Below are 23,784 nucleotides of genomic sequence, written 5' to 3' on the forward strand. Positions count from 1 at the left end.
CACGCATGTATGTAGCCCACAAAAATCCACAATTTCATTGTTATTTAACTCCGTTGACTGTCAAGTATTGTATGTGGCCCATAACCACTAGGTGGAGCCACAGTCAAGGTATTAAATCGACACGACAATGTGCCAAAAAGATGTATACACGACATTACCCATATATTAAGGCAGTGTTTGATAATAATAAATATTATCATTTATTTAATTAATTTTAGCACTTTATCCGTATCGATATTTAATATCTTGACTGTATAGTAGGTATAGGTGTGTTTTTTTTTTCTTTCCGTTAATTTCAAGGTTGCATTGCTGAGCTTAAATTACGTAACATTGTCAAAGACACCGGTATTCTAATTGACTCCATTTCGGAGATAATCAATAATTTATTTTTATCTTATAAGGCCCTTACAAGCGTATGCACTTACCTTAGGGCCTGTTTGCATATTGACTAGTGTTTAGTACGAGTGTATACTTTTGCTACGAAACTGACATATCAATGTACTTCAAAATGACATTGCTATGTCAGTTTTCAATTGTTTGTTTAAATTACATGTACTCGTAATTCCTGATGCATTACAACAACGCTATATGCAACATTTAGTTACTTTGTATAAAAATAAAAAAATATATAAAAATTATAAAAATAAAATATTTTAGAGGTACCTACAGTGTATTGAATTCGAATAGGAATTATTTTACGCCGATTATAAATAAAACAAAAATATACTTCATTGTATCATGTATTTTCCCTTTGCGACAGACATAAAGAAATATCACTTAGACGTTAGGTACACTCAAACTCATACATTTGGTTCACACTGTTTTTCTGCTACAGACAGATTTGAAATGTCAACATTTGCATTAAATTGTACATGTGAAAATATCCTTAACCTGTCGTTTACCAAATGCAGATATTACCGTCCAATTGTTTGTTGTCCCCGTCTACCACTCCCCACCCGCGCGGTCCACCGGAGATTTGTCACTTTTTTTTTCGGAAATTCGTAAATTCGCAGCAAAAAAGCAGTTTTATTTTGATTTAAAATAAACAGCTTTTGGACTGCGGGTAAAACGACCGGTAATCTCCGTACGTAACAAATACGGCGCACAAAATAGTGGCCGGTAATCTCCGGCCTCGGTAGATAGATGGGTGCATTTTTTTACAGATTGGTAGACGACAGATTAATAGCAATCGATTTCATAGGATAGGATAGGATGCCAATTATTAGGGCGCCGACTATTTCTATTGTCGGTGCTCTAATAATTGGCATAATTCCTACAAAAACTGGGTGTCAACGACAGGTAATTTCGATGACTATCAATGGGTATTTTACCCTACTGTTACATCACTAAATACGTCACAGATTACATAATACCAACATAGAAGATACGCCACACTCAAATCACGACCCCGAAGTCGAGCATACACGCCCTCAACCATCTCTCATAGATACGTCTGTACTGTCCTGAAGGTAAATCCGGTTCTCCGGATAAGTATTATAATGTAATTTTTTGTTTGCGAAGAACGGCGGAACAATTATAATTGACGATAACAATAGTTTTACGTTATAACTACAATTAATAGCGGGGTAGTTACCATACAAGCACAAGATCAGGAACACACGGAAACTATTTTACATACAAAATGCCATACATCATATTCAAAACGATCACACACACGGTAATAAGATGATGTCGCAACCTAGCCAATCTGTTGAAACTTTCGCGTTTTCAACACGTATTAAAACATATTTAGATCCGGTCTAAATTCATTTTAATATAAATATTAATTTAACAGCGAACATCATACCACAAGCTCTCTTGGCGTTAGGGTTCATGACCACCTACTTGCGACGATTTCAGATACTGTTGACGTTTAAATGGTTAATCGCGGTCACCATGGTAAACTTGGTATTTCCGGTAAGGTAAAGCGATATTTGTCATATAACTATAAATATCAAAATAATAAAAATATTCGTACAAGTGTTTTTTCTCACTTTAAAGGAGGCACCAGCGCAGATAATGTAATTTGTTTTTTTTTTTAGCTACTGAATATATATTTTTTTTTTTAATTAAATAAAACAGCAGCATTCCGGTTTCACCTCAAGCCAAATGTGCTAAAACGAAATCATGGTAAATTGAAATTCCCTAATAGTTTTCCATTCGAATGAGAGTAGCGTATCTGTACTCTTATTATGTAATCTGTGTTCTCGCCCCCAACGATACCTTTATCCGATGCACAAAAGATAGTAATTAAGACACTGACAATATTGTATTTTTTTAATGAATACTTATGTATAACTGATATCTAGGTGTAAATAACATCTCCGTGCCAAGAAATGGTGGAATATAGAACAAAAAGGATAGTCGGAATTAAGTATACGTAGTTCATAATAGAGTTCTATTGTTTTGTGTAATAGGGACCGTGCGCGTTGGAGGGTCTGCCATCTTGTGGTCTGAATCGGAACCATAAACAGGCACATTTACACGTCAAGTGTTTTCTTGTGCATAGTAGGTTCTGCCATCTTGTGGGCTACATCGGAACAATAAACATCACATTTACGCCTCGCGCCAAAAATCTGACGGCTCATGTGCTGCCTCCTATAGTTCATGCACGCTCCCTATTCATTACCACGATTGATTTCATTTATTAAAAGTTATTATTTCGCCTAGAAATTGTCTCACTGGTATAGTTCGTGTCATCCACGAAGACGCACAGATTTATCAAATCCAATCTTTAATATTTATAATTAATAGCATGACAATACTAGTCAAGACGCGCGTCTTCGTGAATGACACGATCTATATATCTTACATGTCTAAACTGTTGTTCAATAAAAGTAGCCAAATATATAGTATGTACAGTAACCTGCATAGATAACTGACCCCCTGCATATAAACTTGTTTGCAGGGGGGGGGGGCAGTTATCTCGGCAACTTACTGTACGGTCACCTCTGAAAATATATATACGGACGGTAAAGTGACAAACATATGTATACACCTTAATATATAGGCACTAAGGTCGTGTATATATATTTTTTGGGACTTTGTTCGTATCGATATTTTCAGACGTGACTGTACCAGTTGAAGCAAACAAAAATATTAGCTAAATAGTTTTTATTTAATATAATAAATGAACAAGAATAGCTTTAAAGAACTTAAGTTTTATTGAACAACGTTTTACAAAATTACATAAAAAGTATAAAGTTTGTCACATCTCATTATAATAAATAGAACATATACCCCTACACAATGCACAAATGTTTTTAAATATAACTTTTTTTTTGGTGATGAAATGTTAGTGATATAGGGACCGTGCGCGTTGGAGGGTCTGCCATCTTGTGGCGTGGATCGGAAACATAAACTGTACATTGACACTTCACGCCAAAGCAACTGCTGCCATCTACCGTTCTCGTACGTTTTATTGGACATGGTAGGATCTGCCATCTTGTGGGCTACATTGGAAGCATAAACTTCACATTTACACCTCGCGCCAAAAATCTGACGTGTCCTGTGCTGCCCCCTACAGTTTATGCACGTTTAGATAAGAGTGATTTGGCAGCAGTTCAAAAAAAAATCATTTTTTGCATTTGTTGTAACCTTTCGTTAGTAAAGAACACCTGAAAAACGGATATTAACCTCATTTTTCTACCGTAAAGACATATTTAATGTATGTTTAAAAAAAATATGTATGTAGTACTACTGGGTATACTGAAAAATATCTGTGCAATAGTATTAAAAAAACAATGTTTTGAAGAATTTAAATAACTAAGTCATGGACTTAAGAACTAACGAATAATGGAATTTGGGCAAAGTTAGTCCAAATGATTAAATGCAAACCATGTCTATGGCAGGAAAACTCTAACTCTATAGCCATTAATATTTATATCACATAAATTACATTCATTATAAATATAATATAATAATAACATCCTCTGGTCATGCTTGGGGTCGCCGCTTAAATATATACGATAGACAAGACAGAGGAGCCGCGCTCAGTAAAAAAATAAATTAACGGTTTTTTTAAACAACCAAAGACCATAGACAACAATAAATAAAGGGTATTTTGGAAGAAACAAAGGCGGCTAGAAACAGTTTTGAGATTTATTTTAATTAATTGAGCTCGCTTTACGCATTAAATCTTGAAACACACACGTTAAAATAAAACTTCTGTTCGTGTTGGGTTTCTAAAGGTTAAATCACACAATACTGTCAAATTTCGTTGAAATTTTCTGAAATGATTTTTGAGGCCCAAACCCTAATCTATTCAACGAAAAGCATTGTTTTTTATGCACCAAAAGCTACCGAAATTGTTATTAGTGAGAAGAATCAAGCCTATTTAAATGAAAATTTTAGTGTTCTACTTATATGGTTCAAATTCATACAACGGCTTTTAGTCATCTCCGAATCATTTCACCTGCATGTGAATTTGGGCGGTCGATCGTCCTACATTGCCGAAACATTTTATCTCCGAATGCTGATACATGAATTTGAGTCGTATAAGTAGAACGCTAAAATTGCCTTTTAAACGGGCTTGATCCTTTTCTCTAATGGCAAATTCGGTAGCTGACCCTGGTGCATAAAAGAAATCATGCCTTTTGTTTAACATATTAGAGTTTGAGGCGAATCATCTCAGAAAATTTCAACTATAATAATGCCCAATTCAGACGTTGCAGGAAGCAAGCAAGATCATATATACATATACAATTCTCATTCTTAATCCATGGAAATAAGAATAAAAAAATTACGACAGAAATGTTTTCAATCGATCGATACTGCAAAGAAGAACAAGCATGTTCTTGAACCTTCTAAATGATACATTAATTTCAGAGATAGGTTGATTTCTTGCTCAATATCAGCTCATCTCACTCTCACATTACGTAACCAACTGTGATGGATTGAAATCGCGCAAAATATTATAGTTCAAGGTGTAATACGAAAAGCGAACAAGTAAAAAATAAATTAGGCTTAATTACAAACCTCACTATTATAACTCGGAATGTTCGTCTTTGCCATCACCTAACTGCGGCGTTTCCGTCGCTTCTACCTCTTCTTTAATCTCCTCTTGATTTTCCTCTACCACTGGCTTCTCAACACTTTCCTCAACTTTCTCTTCTTTTACCTCCTCTGTGGCTTCTATTGTTTCCTCAGTTTTGTTCTCCTTCTTAATTGGCTTTTTAGGCCTCCATATCTTCATTTTATTCACTAGATATTTAACTTCTCTGTCCAAGCCGCCCATCTTCTCCCTTATGCTATCAATAGTCAGCTTAATCTCCTCATTCTTTTTCAGTTCATTCTGTTCTTTGACAGACTTGTCCAGCCACGCTTGAGTTTCCTGTATTTTCTTTTCTAACACAGTGATTTCTACCTGAGTGAACATGTCTTTCTCTGGATTGACTTCTTGGGTGAAATTCTTTGCAGATTTTAAGAATTCATTGGAAGTGTTGAGCATGCTGCGCAGAGCGGCGATAGCGTCTGGTCTTTCTCTGTGCTCCCAATGTTTATAAAAGATGGGGTTAGTTTTCTCCTTGATCAAAGCTAGTTTCTCCTCATAGAGTTCTGTGGGAGCTTCATAGCCGTCTTCATAAAGCCATTCTGCAGTTTCCGAACATAACTTCTTGACTTCCTCGATCTGTTCAGGAGTACCGCATTCTGCAAACTCCTCCATGTCCATTTTCATCTGGGCATCAACGACAAACGCCTCTAAGTTGTTTAGTGCGGATTCCCTTTCCGTTCGTTTCCTGTCTATAGCATCGAGCTCAGATATTTTAGCTTTCGAAGCTTTGAACTGTTCTTGAGTCAGTGGTTGAAGGACTAACACTTGTTCATCAGTTTTGATAGGTTCTTTAAGGACTACAATCTTCGGTTTAGGTTTAGTTTCAGGTTCTGTAGCATTTTGCTTGTCTCCAGCCTCGTTAGCGTTGGCGGTTTCATTCTTTTCTGCTTCCGGTGCCTTTTCTTCTTTCTCTTCCGTCTTTTCAGCCTCATCAGATCCGAAAAGCTTGCTGATGGTGCTGCCTAGTTTAGACAGAGTGCTGTCTTTGTCGTCTTCTGTAACGGTTTTCTCTGCAACGAATTCTACGTTGACTAGATTGAGGATCCCGGAGTCATCCATGTTGAAGTGCGCCTTGATGCCTTTGTGTTCGACGTTGTCGCCCGTGTGTTTGTTGAGGGCGGCCCCCACTCCGCTGAGGACGACTTGCGTGAGGTTGAGCGCGCCGACGTTGGGGAGCTCCGAGGGCGGGATGTGGTCGAGCTCGGCGTAGTTCACGTTGAAGGAGAAATCGTCAGTGTGCTTGTTGAAGGTGATGACCTTCTTCTGCGGGTAGGGGTTCATTGGGCTGAAGAGGGTCCTCTTGATCTGTAACAAGATTAGTTTAAGATTTATGTGGGCGCTCTATGAGGTTAACCTCTTGAACGCCAGACGGCGAAGGAATATGCCGCGCCCCGGACGCCAGGCACACGGGATTATTTAAGCGAAACTGAACTTTATGGAGGTCCGCGAAATTTCCTATTCAATTGGCGAAGCTGTCGGCTGTAGCCGACGTTGGCGTCCTTGGCAAGACTTTCCGATGACGGCCAGAGCCGACTGTGGCGGTCAATAGGTTAAATGTCTGTCAGTCTGAAGCCGACCGCAGATGGTGCATTGTTTAAAACTAGTGTAAACAAAGGACGGCCTGTCAGTGGTGGGGCGTCTACAGAACTAGATTCCCACCAGTTTGTCTGATTTTTAGACTTATGTGCACTTTTCTTACAGCTACTTTCTCTAGCCGCTAACAAATCAAAACTTGCCAACACAAATGCTTGCCAAAGTAAAGATTCAAAATACAATGGAATGGAAGACCTTTTTATAGGTCTCTGGGGGGCCAGAGGATAATATTTTAGACGCTGCCACTGCTGGCTACAGTTGTCAGCTACAATTGGCTTCAAACTAGCATTTTATATGGTTAAAAACAAGTACAAAACATCAACCGTTGTACCTGCAACCATATGACAACCGATAACCCGAAATAATGAGGTGACAAGTTACACTGGAGTATTTTGGGGTTGTGATCCCGATTGTCAAAAATGTGTTAAGAAGGTCATAATAAACAAATTGCCCAATGGGACTAACCACAAAATCGCGAAAATAAATCTAATGTATACCCGTGAGGCCCCGAAGTAAACGAAATGTATGGGTCCAGGAGTATATTTTTTTCACGATTTTCATATCGGTCCCATGGGCAACATTGTTCAGTATGACCATCTCAATACATTTTTGAGATTGGGGATCACGACCACGAAGTCGACCAGTATCAGATTTTAATACGACTATACCTCGCGTCGAATGATGGGCCCTCTGACAGTTCCTTCAAGTCTCTTTTGGTTAAGCTTTATTTAAAATATAAGTAATATAAGGAATATGTTTTTGTCACAATTTTTTTTTATACCACGACGTTGGCAAGCAAGCATACGGTCCGCCTGATGGTAAGCAGTCACCGTAGCCTATGGACGCCTGCAACTCCAGAGGTGTTACATGCGCGTTGCCGACCCTTTAAAAATCTGTACACTCCTTTTTTGAAGAACCTCATACTGTAGACCCTCGGGAAAACCTCGACAGGTACCTCTTTCCACAACCGGAGCATGCGCGGGAGGAAGTTCCTCTTAAACCGCACAGTGCTCCATTTAGGTTCTAGGGTGTGAGGGTGAACTCCCTGCCGACGGCGGGCGGTGCGGGGATAGAAAGTGGCCGTCGGCATCATGTCAAACAATTCTTCAGAGCACAGCTCATTGTACAAGCGGTAGAACACACACAAGGAGGCAAAGTCTCTCCTTAGACTTAAAGGTTCAATACCGCTTGTGAGTTTGGGATCGTCGACGATTCGTACAGCACGTCTTTGAACTGAGTCGAAGGGCCCAAGCTGGCATGCAGGTGCTCCTGCCCAAAGGTGACAGCAATACTCCATATGGGGTCTGACTTGCGATTTATAAAGTAGCAGTCTTTGCCCTGGAGTAAAGTATCGCTTTGCTTTATTGAGCACACCGAGTTTTTTAGATGCCAGTCTTCCCTGCCAGATGACTACGGAATTGGACGTCACTGGAGATGTCGACACCGAGGATCCCAATACTCCCTGACATGGTAAGGACTGTGCCTTGGAACTGTGGGACCACAGTAAATGGGGTAAAATTTGTTACTTAAATGTTAATTTTAAATAAATTAATGTGCTAAACTTCCAAAATAAATGTACACAAACATTTTACGTGACAGATACTGCATATAGAAATGAACTGTTAAAGGGACCACCATTCGACGCGAGAGGTATAGTTTATAGTACATTGTGCAACGAGGGGGGTAAGTGGAATATTCTTACCCCCGGAGTTACACACAATGTTTTTCATCACACTTGCGAAGAAAGCACTAAATTTTAAGCGAAATAATTCTTAAATACGGTGACATTTCAATATTCGCCCGCCATATTGTTTTGAGAGTTTACGCAACGAAGGCACAGACTTATCCGACGCTCAGCCACAATTAGTAATTGTGTAAAATTATTTTAAATTATACAAATTAAATATTTTGAAACATGAACAAAAATACTAAATTATAAACGTTAATATTTTTAAACTAAAATGCATTTATACCGAGTTAATTCGTATGAATTAGTAACAAAAATAAAGCTATAACTCCCTAGGGAGTTACAGCTTTTTTTACAATACATAACTCCCCCGGGAACAATATAGGCCTTTGTCCTTCAGTACACCTGCATGAAATGAGGTCTTTTTGGAGCAAGTTTGATGAAAAATTTTATGGACTGAGCTCATCAATAGAATCTATTCAGTTCAGTATATTGTGTTTAAAAACTCAAATGGGAGGCGCCATTAAAAAAAGGTTCAGGGCGCCTTTTTATGTTTGTCAATATGCCTCGGCCGAGGCACGTCTACACTGGCCGTTTTGTGCGCGAGGAAAGTGCCTCGCGAGGAAATTGCCTCGCGCACATACTCGCTCTGTGTGGACCCGCCTAATAATCAACTCTATGGCGTTAGCCAGTAAATTCATAACGAACAATCAGATGTAGCGGGTGGTAAAGCGTGGCAATCCAGGTAGTCTCTGCTGGCCCTTAGTAGTTGAATATGCTATTTTCTTTTTAGACCATTTTAACTTGAGTTTTTCAGAATTTATGTGCGAAATATCATTTGATATTTACCACTAGCTTTGTTCCTTCTAGGCCTATTATAAAATAATATAATATACAACGTTTTCATTAAATGAGATAAAGTATGATGGTTAGCATTGGAAAATTCACACACTGTTAATGTAACACATATAATTCCCCTTAATCCTTTAAAATCAGTCTTACCCGTTCCTGAAATCAAAAACGAAGATTTAATTACTCATGTTAATGGAAAACACATGCTGGTACAGTCGCCATCAGATATATCGGAACGGCCATGGTGCTCAAAAATATCTGAACACGCACTCTAACGCCTTCACAATAGAGGCGTGTTCAGATATTTGTGAGCACCTTGGCCCCTATATATAAGTAAAAAGTTTACAAAAATTAAGCAGCAGGTAACTTTTAAGTATTCAAGATTGCTGAAGCGAGTTTAGGAAAAAACATTTAATTTATTTAGTATTATAGGAAAAATAAAAACTCTAAATGACCTAACCTATGTTAAACTGAAAAATACAGAAACATACCTCCTTCTTTAGAACTACATAATTATAATTAATCTTAATACTTGGGATTCTACTAATGTTTCCACTACAGGGAGCTAGAAGGCATACATATCGGTTATCAACAATATTTGCACTATGCAGGTTATCGAAAATAGAATTGTGAACATGCAGTCTCATGCCTTGTTCTCCTATAAACGCAATATCATATCTGGAAAAGGGTTAACCTTTTCCAGGCCGCACCAATCTACAAGATTTCCCCGAAAAATCCAAATATATTCCAATTATATTTGTGTCATTCACGAGGACGCGCGTCTTGGTTTGTATTGTCATGGCATTAAAGGTTAGATTTGTCAAATTCGCGCGCCATCGTGAATGACACGATATACAAGCCAGGTTTGACGATTCACTTGAAGAAAAGTCACATTTCCCGAATGTACAAATTAATTTGCACCTTAAATCGGAATCCTACAGTTGACATTTTATTGGCGCATATGTGGTCGATAAATCGTACCATGTCTGAAAAAGGGTTAACTTATAATGCAATTACAATGCGTTGATTTTTGGTCGTTCATCGCATCAAACATTGCTTGGCAATCTCATTCAGGGATAGCCGCGTACTGAGTGAGTAGCCTCGGACAATTGCATAAGACGTGAGGAAAGACGAATCAGTTTTGCTCAAGATCGGCACGTTTGGTAGAGGCGGCACGTGCGTTTTCCTCGGGCGAGGGCGGGCCGACTGACTGAGGATTTAGCTCACGAGGCTGCCTCGCTAGGCAGCTCGCTGAGTCAGCACGCGCGGCACATAAGGTGAACGACCCAATGTACTTGTAAAGGAGGAACTCACCAGTTTGTCAGCCCCGTCGACGTGGCGCGTGAACACGACCTGCACGGGCAGCAGCACCGCGTCCTTCACGTTCAGCGGAGCCACTTTGTAGCCCGTCGCCAGAGATGCGGCCCTGCGAAAAAACGAAATCAACATGACACTAAGAAATTATCGTTATCTACAGCTACGGTTGCCTTTGGTATGATAGGATTCTTGGTCCTTTGTCAGAAAAGCGTGGGACTTGGCGAATGTCGGTTTTTTTTAGAAATCTCAACTGATTATTAGAAGCGACCGATCTAGAAAATACCGCAATCTGAGCTGTAAACGAGGTACCTGTAGACGGCCCCCATGGCGGCGGCCTCGTCGGCGTTGATGGACCGGCTGGGCTCGTAGCCCCGCCCCTGCAGCGCGGCCAGCACGGCGGGCGCGCGCGCGGCGCCGCCGGCCAGCACGAGGCGCGCGGCCGGGGCGGCGCCGCCCGCGGCCGCGGCGCGCGACAGCACGCCCGACACGCGCGGCCACAGGTCGGCGCACAGCGACTCCAGCTCAGCTCGAGATACCTACCGATACAATTTTCTTTATTACGATTTTATGTCCAAAAAATCATATCTTATACAATTTTTTATCGCTGACTGTTCTTTTCTTTCAAAATGCAACTATGTAATACCAAAGAGATTTTAAACTTGAGCATAGGCCAAAGGTATGGCGCCATCGCTCGAAAAGATGCCGCCATACCTTTGATCTATGCTCTAGTAAATTGTGCCACTTTTGACATTTAACCAATTTAACACACATCAGTGAAAGAATAAGGATCCAACTCAAATGGCGTTCTAAAAGTTTAAACATGTGTCGAAAGATGACAGTAAATTTACTGTGGCTACAAAGTTTACTTTGACAATCCACCCCTATTTCAAATTCTCTTTGCCAATACTCATCGAGACAATTCCGACAAACCCAAAAACAATTAGGTCACAGTTCCTATGGCAACTTGCATTGCAAGTTAAACAAAAGCTTGTAAAAATAGTGATAGAACTAATGTTAGTACTGTAAATGAAATGTCGAAAGGCAGCTCGCGTTGGTGACGTATTTATGACGTTTATGATCTACATCATCATTCACGTAAACGCCACTTGAACTGCTGGTACAATCGTATTTTTCAAAACGGGCAAATTACGTTACTTATAAATGTATGCCACTGTAGTTTGAGGCCCGTTAGGTGGGTCCACACAGAACGAGCCGTCTCGCGAGGAAATTGCCGCGCGAAGCCGCTCAATCTGTGTAGACGTGCCTCGAGCGAAGCAAACTCACTCGCAGCTTTTTATGTGTATGTAGCGGGTACTAGTGGCTATCCATGCATATTTTTTCTGGAGGTGTACCTCCGCGAAAAGTAAAAAAATAAATCTGAAGAAAAATATAATGTTTTTTTACACAATGAAGTATAAGTACATGACGTGGGTTAAAAATGTGTATTTTGTAGCCTATTTTATTATTGTCCAATATAATTTTGTTTTGCTAATCTAACTTGAACAGTTTACAAAATATGCCACTTTCAAAGATACGCTGATTATTTTACATTATCCTGAATAACTCGAAAACAAAAGAATATCGAGGACTGATATTAAGCATAGAGTGTTCTTAGGACTTGCCAGCACACCACCTGAAAGAATGACCAAATCCGTCAAAACCTCTAGTTCGCTTAGCCTGCTAGACCCTTTGAAAATTTTGCGCATCTTTGTAATCTTACTTACGTAAGAACTATGAAGAAAAAATAAGACATGTTCGGCCCCCTTCCACGCTAAATCGTCTTACGTAATAAATGAATGGCACCTAAGGAAAAATTTAAAAAATGCTGGTTTGATATTGCAAGAGATGACATGGGCAGTAATGATCATACAAAGAGGACGACATGCAAAGTGAAAAAAAAAGTCTAAAAGTGGGCTAGGTATGAAGTAATAGCCGCGAATGCAACCTGACTTAGACTTATAATACTCGTACAATACAATACAAATCTTTTTTCTTGCAGATCGTAGAATTGATCATTTCATGATGTGGCAAATCTTTCATGAAATGACCGGTTGGCCACATCTTGAAAAGGTCAAACTTAACCTAACCATATCATGAAGTGATCAATTCTAATTTGTACATTTCATGAAATGATCAAAATCTATGATCCGGTCACGATGCAAATTAAACTACGCTTATTGTCTACACAATAATAGGCCTTATCTCTAAAGAGCGATCTCTTCCAGACAAGGAAACCTTCGGTTGTTAACCCGACTTACCAAATGTTTAAAGTCCTTGTCATCCAGCAAGCTCTCGATCTGCGCGTAATGCTCGGTGTTGGCGGACAGCACTATCTTGAGCCGCTCGGCCTCGCGCAGCAGCTTCTCCATGGCGCGCGGCGAGGCGCGCACGTCGCCGCCGCCCTGCGCGCGCCACGCCGCGATCAGGTGCTCGCGCAGCCGCAGCGTGATCTCCAAGCCGCCGAGGGTTCTGGAAAACATTCGTCGTGAATAGTCTAATCAGGATGGTTGCGTCACGGGCGGAGGAAGAAGTAGGTCCGAATACTAACTTTTTTACTAGATCCGCCTTGGTGGAACCGGCGCCCATGTCGAAGAACAGCGCCTACCATGGAGTGTCGTTGATTTATGTGCTAAGGTGATTTACCTGTCATACGCCACTCCCAACACCTGCAGTTGCGGCACAGTCTCCACGTATCCGCGGTCCTTGACTTTCACGTTCTTGTATTCGACTAGAGCCGCCTTGGTGGAGCCCGCACCCATGTCGAAGAACAGCGCCTGCCATGGGGTATCGTTGATTTCCTAGAGAAAACGATATACGATTTAATTTAAAAATTTGAGATTTAGTTTTACTTCATCGATAGTACCTCAGAAAACTGAATAGATCTAACTATTTGACAGTGCAAGCCACGAGTACATTATATCCCGAGAATTTTGTTTATCTGATATAGTCCAAAATCAAGTTAAGAGGGTTAAAAAAAACGACGAAGCGTTTCAAGAAAAGGTAGAAAGTAATGGCTGCATATAAGTAAAACATGATTAAATGCTTGTTCGATTTCGCAAATTTCTTTACTTTGCTAAGTTTAAGCTATTATATTTTGCGATTTGCGAGAACTGGTAAATCCTTATCAAAAGAATAAACAGGCAATAACTATTAGCGTATCAAAACGGATATACCTTTGAAATTAAATATTTCTCATGATATTTTACTAATTTTCTTTCAAGATCTTAGTAGTAAGATATATTTAATTTGATCAGTATGTTCAGGGCACCAATAGAATAGAAAATTTAGTTCTAACCTTTACTTGATCAATATAGTATTGTTTGACCCAATGGTTGACTGGTAGAGAATGCCTTAAGACATTAAGCCCGCCATTTGTATTTTATTTCGTACAATAAAGTTTAAATAAATATATAAACTCGTTCTTAACATTTCAACTGCGAGAGAGCCCAACAGCTGAGCAAACACATTGTGATTATGTAATACAAGCTGGCTAATTAATATAACAAATAAAAAAATGTGTCAGTCTCAGTCAAAAATTAACACTATCTATTTTCAATAACGCACTCCACAGAACGATCCGCCTCGCGAGGAATTTGCCGTGCGAGGCAGCACGGTCGGTGGAGACGTGCCTCGCCCGAGACACGTGAACACAGACCGAGCTGCTTCGCGCGGCAATTTCCTCACAAGGCGGCTCGTTCTGTCTAGACCCGCCTACTGATACCTTTTTCTGAGAATGACAAAAATTCTAAAAAAATAATTTTAGACATCCTTAACTTACTAGTTATCGGTACATCTATCTCAGTGGCACTCTAATATACAAAGGTGATAAACACTACCGATCCAAAGTCTATGATTTCGGTACAAATGGCCACTTTTTTGCGATACTTTTTTGCAGTGATTGAAATTGTTTTGAACTGATTTTTTTACTGTTTGTAATGTATTTTTGAATGTAGTATCTTGAATGAGCTGTTTGGAAATATTCGGAAATTGGAAACAAATCAGTTGAATCAGATTTTGATATCAGCACCGCAAAAAAATATCTAAAAGCCTATTAATAACATTAATTATTAACTAAATCTAATTAGCTGAAAAGTTAAAAAGGATTAATTTTCACTCAAATCATAGAGTAAACATAAAATTTTGACTGATTGTAATGTAGGCAGAGAGACTAAATCTTTGCTATGGCCTCCTGATTTTGCCAGCGAAGAAACTCACCTTCCTCCTGAAGATGCCATAGTTGATGCCAATAGCTGTGTAGTCATTAATCAACTGTAGGACAGTAAGCCCCGCCAGCCCGGCTGCCTCCTTCATGGCTCGCCGCTCCGCCTGGTTAAAGTAGCCAGGTACCGTTATGACACACTCGCTGATTTGCTGGCCTGGGAACAAAAAGTAAGAACTGATAAATTGTAATTTTTAGTAATGTAATTACTTTTAAATAAAATTAATGTAGTTTTTTGTTACTAGAAATTAATTGTTCACATGTAAAATATATCAAGTAACATTGAGTTTCTTGATAAAGAGGTTACTAAGAACACCTAAAGGCATTGAAACTAGTCGTGCCCACAACTCCATGAACACATATTATACATGTTATGGTGTACGCTGACAAAGTAACCTTCACACTTTCAAGTAAGGTTTACATTAAACTGCGCCTGTCTCCTTGGCATGGAACTGGCGTTTTTGTTTATGACGTAAAGTGTTCAAATTGTTAAACTTGCTAAGTTAAACTCACCATGATTGATCTCAGCAAAGTCCTTAGCCTTAGCCAAGAACTGTGCAACCAGCTCCTCGGGTGTGAACCTTGTGTTCTCATCATGGACAAACTCGGGAGTCCCTCTCGCAGACTCCACAATCTCATAATAGGGGAAGCGCTCCCTGTAATGGATGAAAAATTTCTTTGAGTTGCAGTTTAAAGGATGGATCTACATGAAAGTAATTTAAAAGCAAAATTTTTACTGTTCAATTCAAATATACTTTATTCATGTAGGCCTAGCAACAAGCACTTATGAATAGTAAGACAGTATTACATATAATTATCTTAATCTAATTATCAGAGCAATTTATTGATGTTGTAAATATTATTCCATATATAATACTAATGAATATAATTCATAGATCAAATTTAATATTAAAACTTTCACAAAAAACAGTCATACAAAAAAAAATGTATAAAAAATACTAGTCTAGATTGTTTCTAGAATAAATTCTAAATGTCAAACAAATATAATAAAAACAACAAAGGTAATACATGCATTGGAATATCCATTTCATCATCATTATTCAAATATAATAAATAATTAATCGTTTCGAATCACAATTAATCCCACGTTGTTTTATCATTCATGTAGTCTTGTGTGGTATAATAAGCTTTAGAAATAAGTTTACGCTTTACATGATTCTTAAATTTATTAATTGGTAACTCAGTAATATGGTTTGGAAGTTTATTATAAAATCTCACACAATTACCCATGAATGATTTTTTAATTTTATGGAGCCGAGTGAAGGGCACGGCGAGCTTATGTTTATTTCTAGTATTAATATTATGAATGTCACAATTTTTCTTAAAATCGGCAATATTTTTATGCACATACAGAATATTCTCATAAATGTATTGACAGTGCACTGTCATGATGTCAATTTCCTTAAATTTATCTCTCAGTGAGTCTCTATGGTTCATTTTATATATTGCTCGAATAGCCCTCTTCTGCAGAACAAAAATGGTATTTATCTCTGAAGCACCACCCCACAGTAAAATACCATATGACATAATGCTATGGAAGTAACTAAAATATACTAATCGAGCTGTTTTGACATCAGTTAACTGACGGATTTTGCTTACTGCAAAAGCTGCAGAACTCAGTCTATTCGAAAGAGTAGCAATATGGGGACCCCACTGGAGTTTAGAATCTAAAGTTATACCAAGAAAAACTGTACTATCAACTAATTCCAATTCCTCATCCTTTACAATGACACTTGTTTGTACATGCCTTACATTACTAGTGACAAACTTAATACATTTAGTCTTATTCTCATTTAACAATAAATTATTAACATTGAACCAATTTACTACTTTAGAAATAGCATCGTTTACATCATTGTAAGCTTGTTGCTGTCGTTTGACTTTGAAAATAAGTGAAGTGTCGTCTGCAAACAATACTATATCATGGTGGGTCTTTACAAGGAATGGCAAGTCATTTATGTAGATAAGGAACAGGAAAGGTCCCAATATTGACCCCTGTGGTACACCCATAGAGACCAATGACCCCGGTGATCGCTGTCCATTCACATCGACCCTTTGTATTCTACCATTTAAGTAGGACTTAAGTAAATCCAGTGCCGCTCCTCTAACTCCATAATAGTGTAGTTTCCTGATTAATGTTTCATGACAAACGCAGTCGAAGGCCTTAGACAAATCACAGAAGATACCTATAGCATCTCGTGACTCCCCCCAGGCATCGAAGATATGCTTAATTAGCTCAACACCAGCATCGGTTGTCGAGCGACCCCGTGTAAAACCAAACTGCTTATTATGCATTAAATTATTGACGTTAAAATGTCGTACTAATTGAGAAAGAATTAATTTTTCAAAAATCTTACTGAACGTTGGTAGCACAGATATCGGTCTAAAGTTAGTGGGGTCAGAGTTGCTACCCGATTTAAATAAAGGAGTTATTTTACTATGTTTCATTAAATCAGGAAACTCGCCGCAATCAACACTGTTGTTAAATATAATTACTAAGTCAGGCGCTATAATTTCTACTAAGGATTTGACAGCATGGACAGAGACTCCCCAGAGGTCATTCGTTTTTTTGACATTAACCGAATTAAACGCCTTTACTACATCGGAGGTACAAACACGTTCAAAATGAAAATCTCCACAACACTCTGGAGCGTTCTCTTTCAATAGAGTAACAGCAGATGAGGGTGATGAATTTAAATCCTTAGTTGTGAAAACTGGTACGTCAGTGAAAAAAATTTCAAATTCTGTAGCTACTTCTAAATTGGAATCTATAATTTTGTTATCAATATTTAGTTTAAAATCATTCACTCTGTGTTTCGAGCGACCAGTCTCCACATTGATTACTTTCCAGGTTGCTTTAATAATGTTGGTACTATTTTTTATTCTTTGACTTAGATAATTTCGCTTAGCTATATGACAATCTATTTTAAACTTTTTCGAATATTGCTTGACATGTTCTTTAAATTCATCACTCGTGTTAAACCGCCGTTCCTCATACAAGGCATACAGTGCACGTCTTCGTTGATGTAAGTCCGCAGTAGCCCACTCACTAAAAACTGATGCACCACTAACTACGACCGATTTTGAAGTAAATATCGCATTATAATGATCCATAAAAGTGTGAAAGAATGAATTATACATACTATTTGGACCCATATCGGAAGACAAAAAGGGTAGCGCCTGAACTAGACTTTGCTTCATTCTTTCTATGCGGTCCGAGGTTACTGGTACAAAAGTTATTTGTTTTCTCAAAGTATTTTTCCTTAATGTCTCAAATACCATTAATTGACCTAAGTGGTCTGATTCTAAATTACTGATAACTTTTTTAGTAATAGGAACAATATCAGTGAAAATATTATCTATACAGGTTGCACTAGTAGCAGTCACTCTAGTAGGCTCCATAAACATGTGGTTGAGATTACCAGATTTGAATAGATTCAACAATCTACAAGACATTGTTGAATTTTCCAAAATATTTACATTAAAGTCGCCGCATATAAATAATTTCTTACTAGAAGATGATATTTTAAGTAGCACAGAATCCATTACACTTTCAAATATTTCAAAATTACTTAATGGCGGCCTATACACACAGACAACAATAAATTGCTCCAATTCTATTGCACTTAGTTCTATAGTCCGTTCAACAGACATGGATACAATATCCTTACGTTCCTTAAATTTTAACTGACTATTTAATATAATTAACGACCCACCATGTATGGAACTAATTCTGGTGAACGAACTTCCCACCTGATGATTATTAAATTGAGGCATTAATTCATTATTTGTTAACCAATGTTCAGTAATACATAAAATATCAACATAAAAATCGTTCATAAAAAGTTCAATCTGTAAATCTTTTCCTCTAATACATTGAATGTTTTGATGCACCAGGTGGATATACTTTCCATGTTTACAGTATTTTTCTTTATATTTATTTAAAACTAAATTGCCAGAGACAGAATCTTTTGTCTTAACAGCTAGTTTAAATCATTGGTTATGACTGGAACCAATTCCAAGCTCACACTGGGCTGCTCAATAGGAGCAGAGTTGTCTGCCAAATTCTTGGCAGAAATGTCAAGTAAATAGGATAGCGATAAAGCTATTTGTCTCTTGTAATAATTTGAAAGGTAAAGGTAAGGTCTGTTTCTATTGAAAGGGTGTAGCAGGATAGCCTTGGAAAAATTGCCCCCTGCGATTTTGGGCCGAAACTGTAATCAAACGATGCCTTTTGGGGAGGTTATACTCTGCACAAAGTTTCATCCCTATGTTACCCCCTGGGGGTGAAAAACACCCGATTAACCCCAAAACTGTTTTAATTATTTTTTCCTAAACTATGAAAGTGACGAATTTCAAATTTTGTACAAATATTAATAAGACTAAAGGCTATGGGCAAAAAAAATATTAACCCCCTAACCATTGAAATTCTTGTAAAAAAAACAAAAATAAAAAAAGAATCACCCTGTATATTAAGTTTGGCTCATGGTACACACACCATTTTTTTTCCAAAAATGAACCCATTCATATTCTACATTATACAAAAGTTTCATGGACCTACTCCAGAAGGAACATTGCGAAATTAAAATAAACGTACTATTTCGTAGCCACTAATGATTATACTCGTATCATGCTTAATACGCAACGTCTCGGTTCCGAAACCAAAATAATTAAAAAACAAGTGCGAGTCGGACTCGCCCATGAAGGGTTCCGTACCATTTATGACGTATTAAAAAAAAACTACTTACTAGATCTGGTTCAAACCAATTTTCGGTGGAAGTTTGCATGGTAATGTATATCATATATTTTTTTTAGATTTTTCATTCTGTTATTTTAGAAGTTACAGGGGGGGGGGACACACATTTTTTCACTTTGGAAGTGTCTCTCGCGCAAACTATTCAGTTTAGAAAAAAATGATATTAGAAACCTAAATATCATTTTTGAAGACCTATCCCTAGATACCCCACACGTATGGGTTTGATGAAAAAAGATTTTTTGAGTTTCAGTTCTAAGTATGGGGAACCCCCAAAATTTTTTGTTTTTTTCTATTTTTGTGTAAACATCATAATGCGGTTCATAGAATACATCTACTTACTAAGTTTGAACAGTATAGCTTTTATAGTTTCGGAAAAAAGTGGCTGTGACAGAATCGGACAGACAGACGGACATGACGAATCTATAAGGGTTCCGTTTTTTGCCATTTGGCTACGGAACCCTAAAAACCGGCCAAGAGCATGTCGGGCCACGCTCAGTGTAGGGTTCAGTAGTTACTTTTCCGTCACAATAAGCTAAACTGGAGCTTAAAGTATAGTAAATTGTTAACCAAGGGATGAAACGGTACCTTTCAGGCGAGTTAAACAAATAGGCAAATTTGCATAATTGCCTAATTAAAGTAAGTAAGTCTTTTTACTATGAAGGGAAAACTTTTTGCGATAACTCAAAAACAGCTAAACTGATCATGTCCGCTATAGTTTTCATTTAATGTCTTTCTTAAGCTCTACTTCCACGTTTTTTTCTCATATTTTTTGGACCTATGGTTCAAAAGTTAAAGGGGGGACATTTATTTTTTTTCTTTCGGAGCGATTATCTCCGAATATATTCACTTTATCAAAAAATATTTGTTGAAGACCCCTATTAGTTTTGAAATACCTTTCCAACTAAAAAAAAAATTCACCCCCACTTTATGTGTAGGGGAGGTACCCTAAAAAAATTACATTTTCAGATTTTATTGTACGATTTTGTCGGCTTTATTCGGTTTAAAGATTCTTTATTCTCATAAGAATTTGTACAATTCACTTAAAATGAGAACTTAAAATATATTCATTTTATTTACATATTTCATGTCACAAAAGGAGCGACAGACACTGATTGCAATTTACAATAGGTAAGCACTTGTTATTATTTTGCCGGTAAGTATGTTTAAGTAAGTATTTGTTTTAGGGGGTAGGTAAGAGAACAAACAGTGCGCGAAGTGCGTGTATATCCATGCCGAATTTCAGCTTTCTAGCACTAACGACCACGGAGCAAAGCCTCGGACAGACAGACAGACAGACAGACGGACATGGCGAAACTATAAGGGTTCCTAGTTGACTACGGAACCTTAAAAATGTTTTTATAAATACAATTTATCCCCACCTTTTTCAAATCGGGCACGAGCAGCGGTCCGATCGCAAGCCATTGTTTATTAATAATGCAAGGCTCTTAGTGGGAGTTCAATGAATAGTACGCACCAAAGAGCCAATACATATTAATTTCGCAATGTTCCTTCTGGAGTAGGTCCATGAAACTTTTGTATAATGTAGAGAATAAACTGGTTCATTTTTGAAAAAAAAATGGTGTGTGTACCATGAGCCAAACTTGATATACAGGGTGATTCTTTTTTTATTTTTGTTTTTTTTACAAGAATTTAAATGGTTAGGGGGTTAATATTTTTTTAGCACATAGCTTTTAGTCTTATTAATATTTGTACAAAATTTGAAATTCGTCACTTTCATAGTTTAGGAAAAAATAATTAAAACAGTTTTGGGGTTAATCGGGTGTTTTTCACCCCCAGGGGGTAACAGAGGGATGAAACTTTGTGCAGAGTATAACCTCCCCAAAAGGCATAGTTTGATTACAGTTTCGGCCCAAAATCGCTGGGGGCAATTTTTCCTAGGCTATCCTGCTACACCCTTTGTTAGTTTGTTAACAGACTTGTTGAAGTATGTAAGTAAATATTTTTTATTGTGCACAATACAGTTAAAAATACACAGGAAATGAAATACAGTTAAAAGCTAGGTAAAAACAGGCAGTCTTATCGCTAAAAAGCGATCTCTTCCAGACAACCTTTGGGTAGCAGGGAACTTAGAACTTACAACATTGAACGGGTAGCCTTATATGGATAGGCTGTTAATACATGTCAAAAAGTAACATATTCTAGGTAAATAGAAGGGTCCACACAGAGCGTGCATACGCGCGAGGCAATTTCCTCACACACAAAACGGCCAGTGTAAACATGCCTCGGCCAAGGAAATCGCATGTGCCGTCTCGGCTAAGGCACGTGTGAACCCGGCTAATGGACAACTTTAGCTCTTAAGTTTTAATCCTTATAAAAAACAAAATAGGATGACACCATCTTCTTCTTATTGTGTAAAGGTGATCCAATTTCCTACATTAGGTTCGTCCAATGTTTAGCCACTTGTATTCCTCGGGGAGTTGCTTTAAGGAGATCATCAGTAGTGTGATGACACCATTAAAACTATATACTTAGTCAATAAATAAGGCTTTTGCATGAAATAAAGGCTATTGGTACTACTATTACTACTACTAAACTAATTACTACTTAGTCAATATGGAAATTAGTATTAACTTATATTTGCTGACAGTATATCAACAGGCGGAGGATTTGTAACAACTCTTAGTTACAGAAATAATAACAGCTGTTATTTTGCTGATAATAACAGTGATGGCTGAGATACACGTCATACTCGTGAACGAGTGCTGTTTGTGGAGACCGGTCTATTTAAGCTTACACGGGGAACAGGTTATGTTAAAGTATGTAACTTTACTTTTGAGTGACATTAACGTGAGACACTTCATTCGGTTCTTGTCTGTTTTATTTTTTTTGTCTTTTAATTATTTATATAAGAATTCAAGCCTTGGCGACCCTCTACATCTCTAAGGATAATTTAATATATATTTTTATATTTTATCTCTGACACTTAAAGACTTATACATCTCTAAAGAATTTTAGTATTTTATGGTTTTATTTTTTTATCATAGTTTTTTTTTTGTGTAATTTGACATTTAGAGACAGTATACATCTCTAATAAAGTATTTATTATTTCATAGATTCGATATTTGTAATTGTTTTTTTATTTTTATTTATTGTTTGTAAAAATGGACATGTAAAAGTGCCCCTGTGGCCTATTTGCTGAATAAATGTTTGATATTTGAGTATTATCAGCAAAAGTGTTAACTATTGAACACTTAAAAAATTCACACGTTTGCTAGGCACCATAAAATTACTAATTAACAAAATTACATGTAATGAAATTTTTTGTTAATTTCATGTTCTTTAATTCATCTTTATGAAATAGAAATATCATTAAAATTAACAAAAATATTGTTTAAAGAAATAGAATAGGTAGTGTTCAGAAAGTAACAATCCAAAGTCAGAAATTAAGTATGCAAATCATGTAAGGTCACTGAACTCTAGACCCAAAGTATCTATCCAAACTAGTTGTCTAGCCAATGACACTTGAAAAACTAACCTTACAAATAAGAAATGTACGAAATATCAAAGTCACTCACTTGTAAGCCTGCACGAGCGGGTGATCATACGACTTTCCAAGAAGATCCAGAAGGTACTTATAAGAATTCTTCGGGAACCTCACGCCGACAGTCACGGCGTCCTCTCCGAACGTCCGCACGCCGTCTCTGAACGCCACGACCGCCGGCGTTTTCCTCTTCGACTCCTTGTTCAACACTATCTCCATCGGCACCCCCGGTGACACGATCCCGACTTTTAACCATTCCGAACCCAAATCGATAGATATCACCGCAGCACCGTCCGCTGACGGACTCCAGAGCGCTGCCAGCACCACCAAACTCCACACTCCATACATTTTCTGTAAAATACCAAGCTACGATTGACGAGAAGGGCAAAAACCAAAAACATCAGAGATTACACGCATTAAGTTGTCTTGAATTTTTGATTGTGTTGAGTGAAGTATACACTTACGTGTTTTAAAGCCATGTTATTTTACTAATTTGACATCAGTCCCCTAAATTTCACCACGATTAATCACTTATTATACAGTAGAATTAAATCTTTTACACATTGTGCCGCTGAACTTCTTTCTAAAATAGGCCAGCTGCTTTCGTCCACGTCAAGTTTAACGTGTTTTCTTCTTTTTGGTCGAGCGAAAGTTGCCAGCCTATTCAGCCACATTGTCAAAATGTAATTCAAAGATGTAAGTTTTTGACATTAAATTATTTGATAAATAACAAGAAGGATACTTTCTGTTTATTAATTTATATTGGTAAGTAATTATGAATGCG

The 23,784-nt window shown here is 37.7% G+C and overlaps 1 protein-coding gene across 1 annotated transcript; it reads right to left on the reverse strand.

The window, feature by feature from the left end:
• Positions 1-724: 724 nt before the first annotated feature.
• Positions 725-23,619, reverse strand: LOC133525499 (hypoxia up-regulated protein 1). The gene is made up of 9 exons (XM_061861760.1): positions 23,465-23,619; positions 23,035-23,351; positions 15,235-15,377; positions 14,718-14,878; positions 13,146-13,300; positions 12,761-12,971; positions 10,812-11,038; positions 10,500-10,611; positions 725-6,358 (listed from the first exon to the last, which is right to left on the reverse strand). Exons 1-9 carry the CDS (start codon positions 23,477-23,479, stop codon positions 4,985-4,987), a joined length of 2,715 nt encoding a protein of 904 aa, XP_061717744.1. The 5' UTR covers positions 23,480-23,619; the 3' UTR covers positions 725-4,984.
• Positions 23,620-23,784: the final 165 nt, after the last annotated feature.

Source organism: Cydia pomonella, chromosome 15, assembly GCF_033807575.1.
Source record: "Cydia pomonella isolate Wapato2018A chromosome 15, ilCydPomo1, whole genome shotgun sequence".
NCBI classification, from domain to species: domain Eukaryota; kingdom Metazoa; phylum Arthropoda; class Insecta; order Lepidoptera; family Tortricidae; genus Cydia; species Cydia pomonella.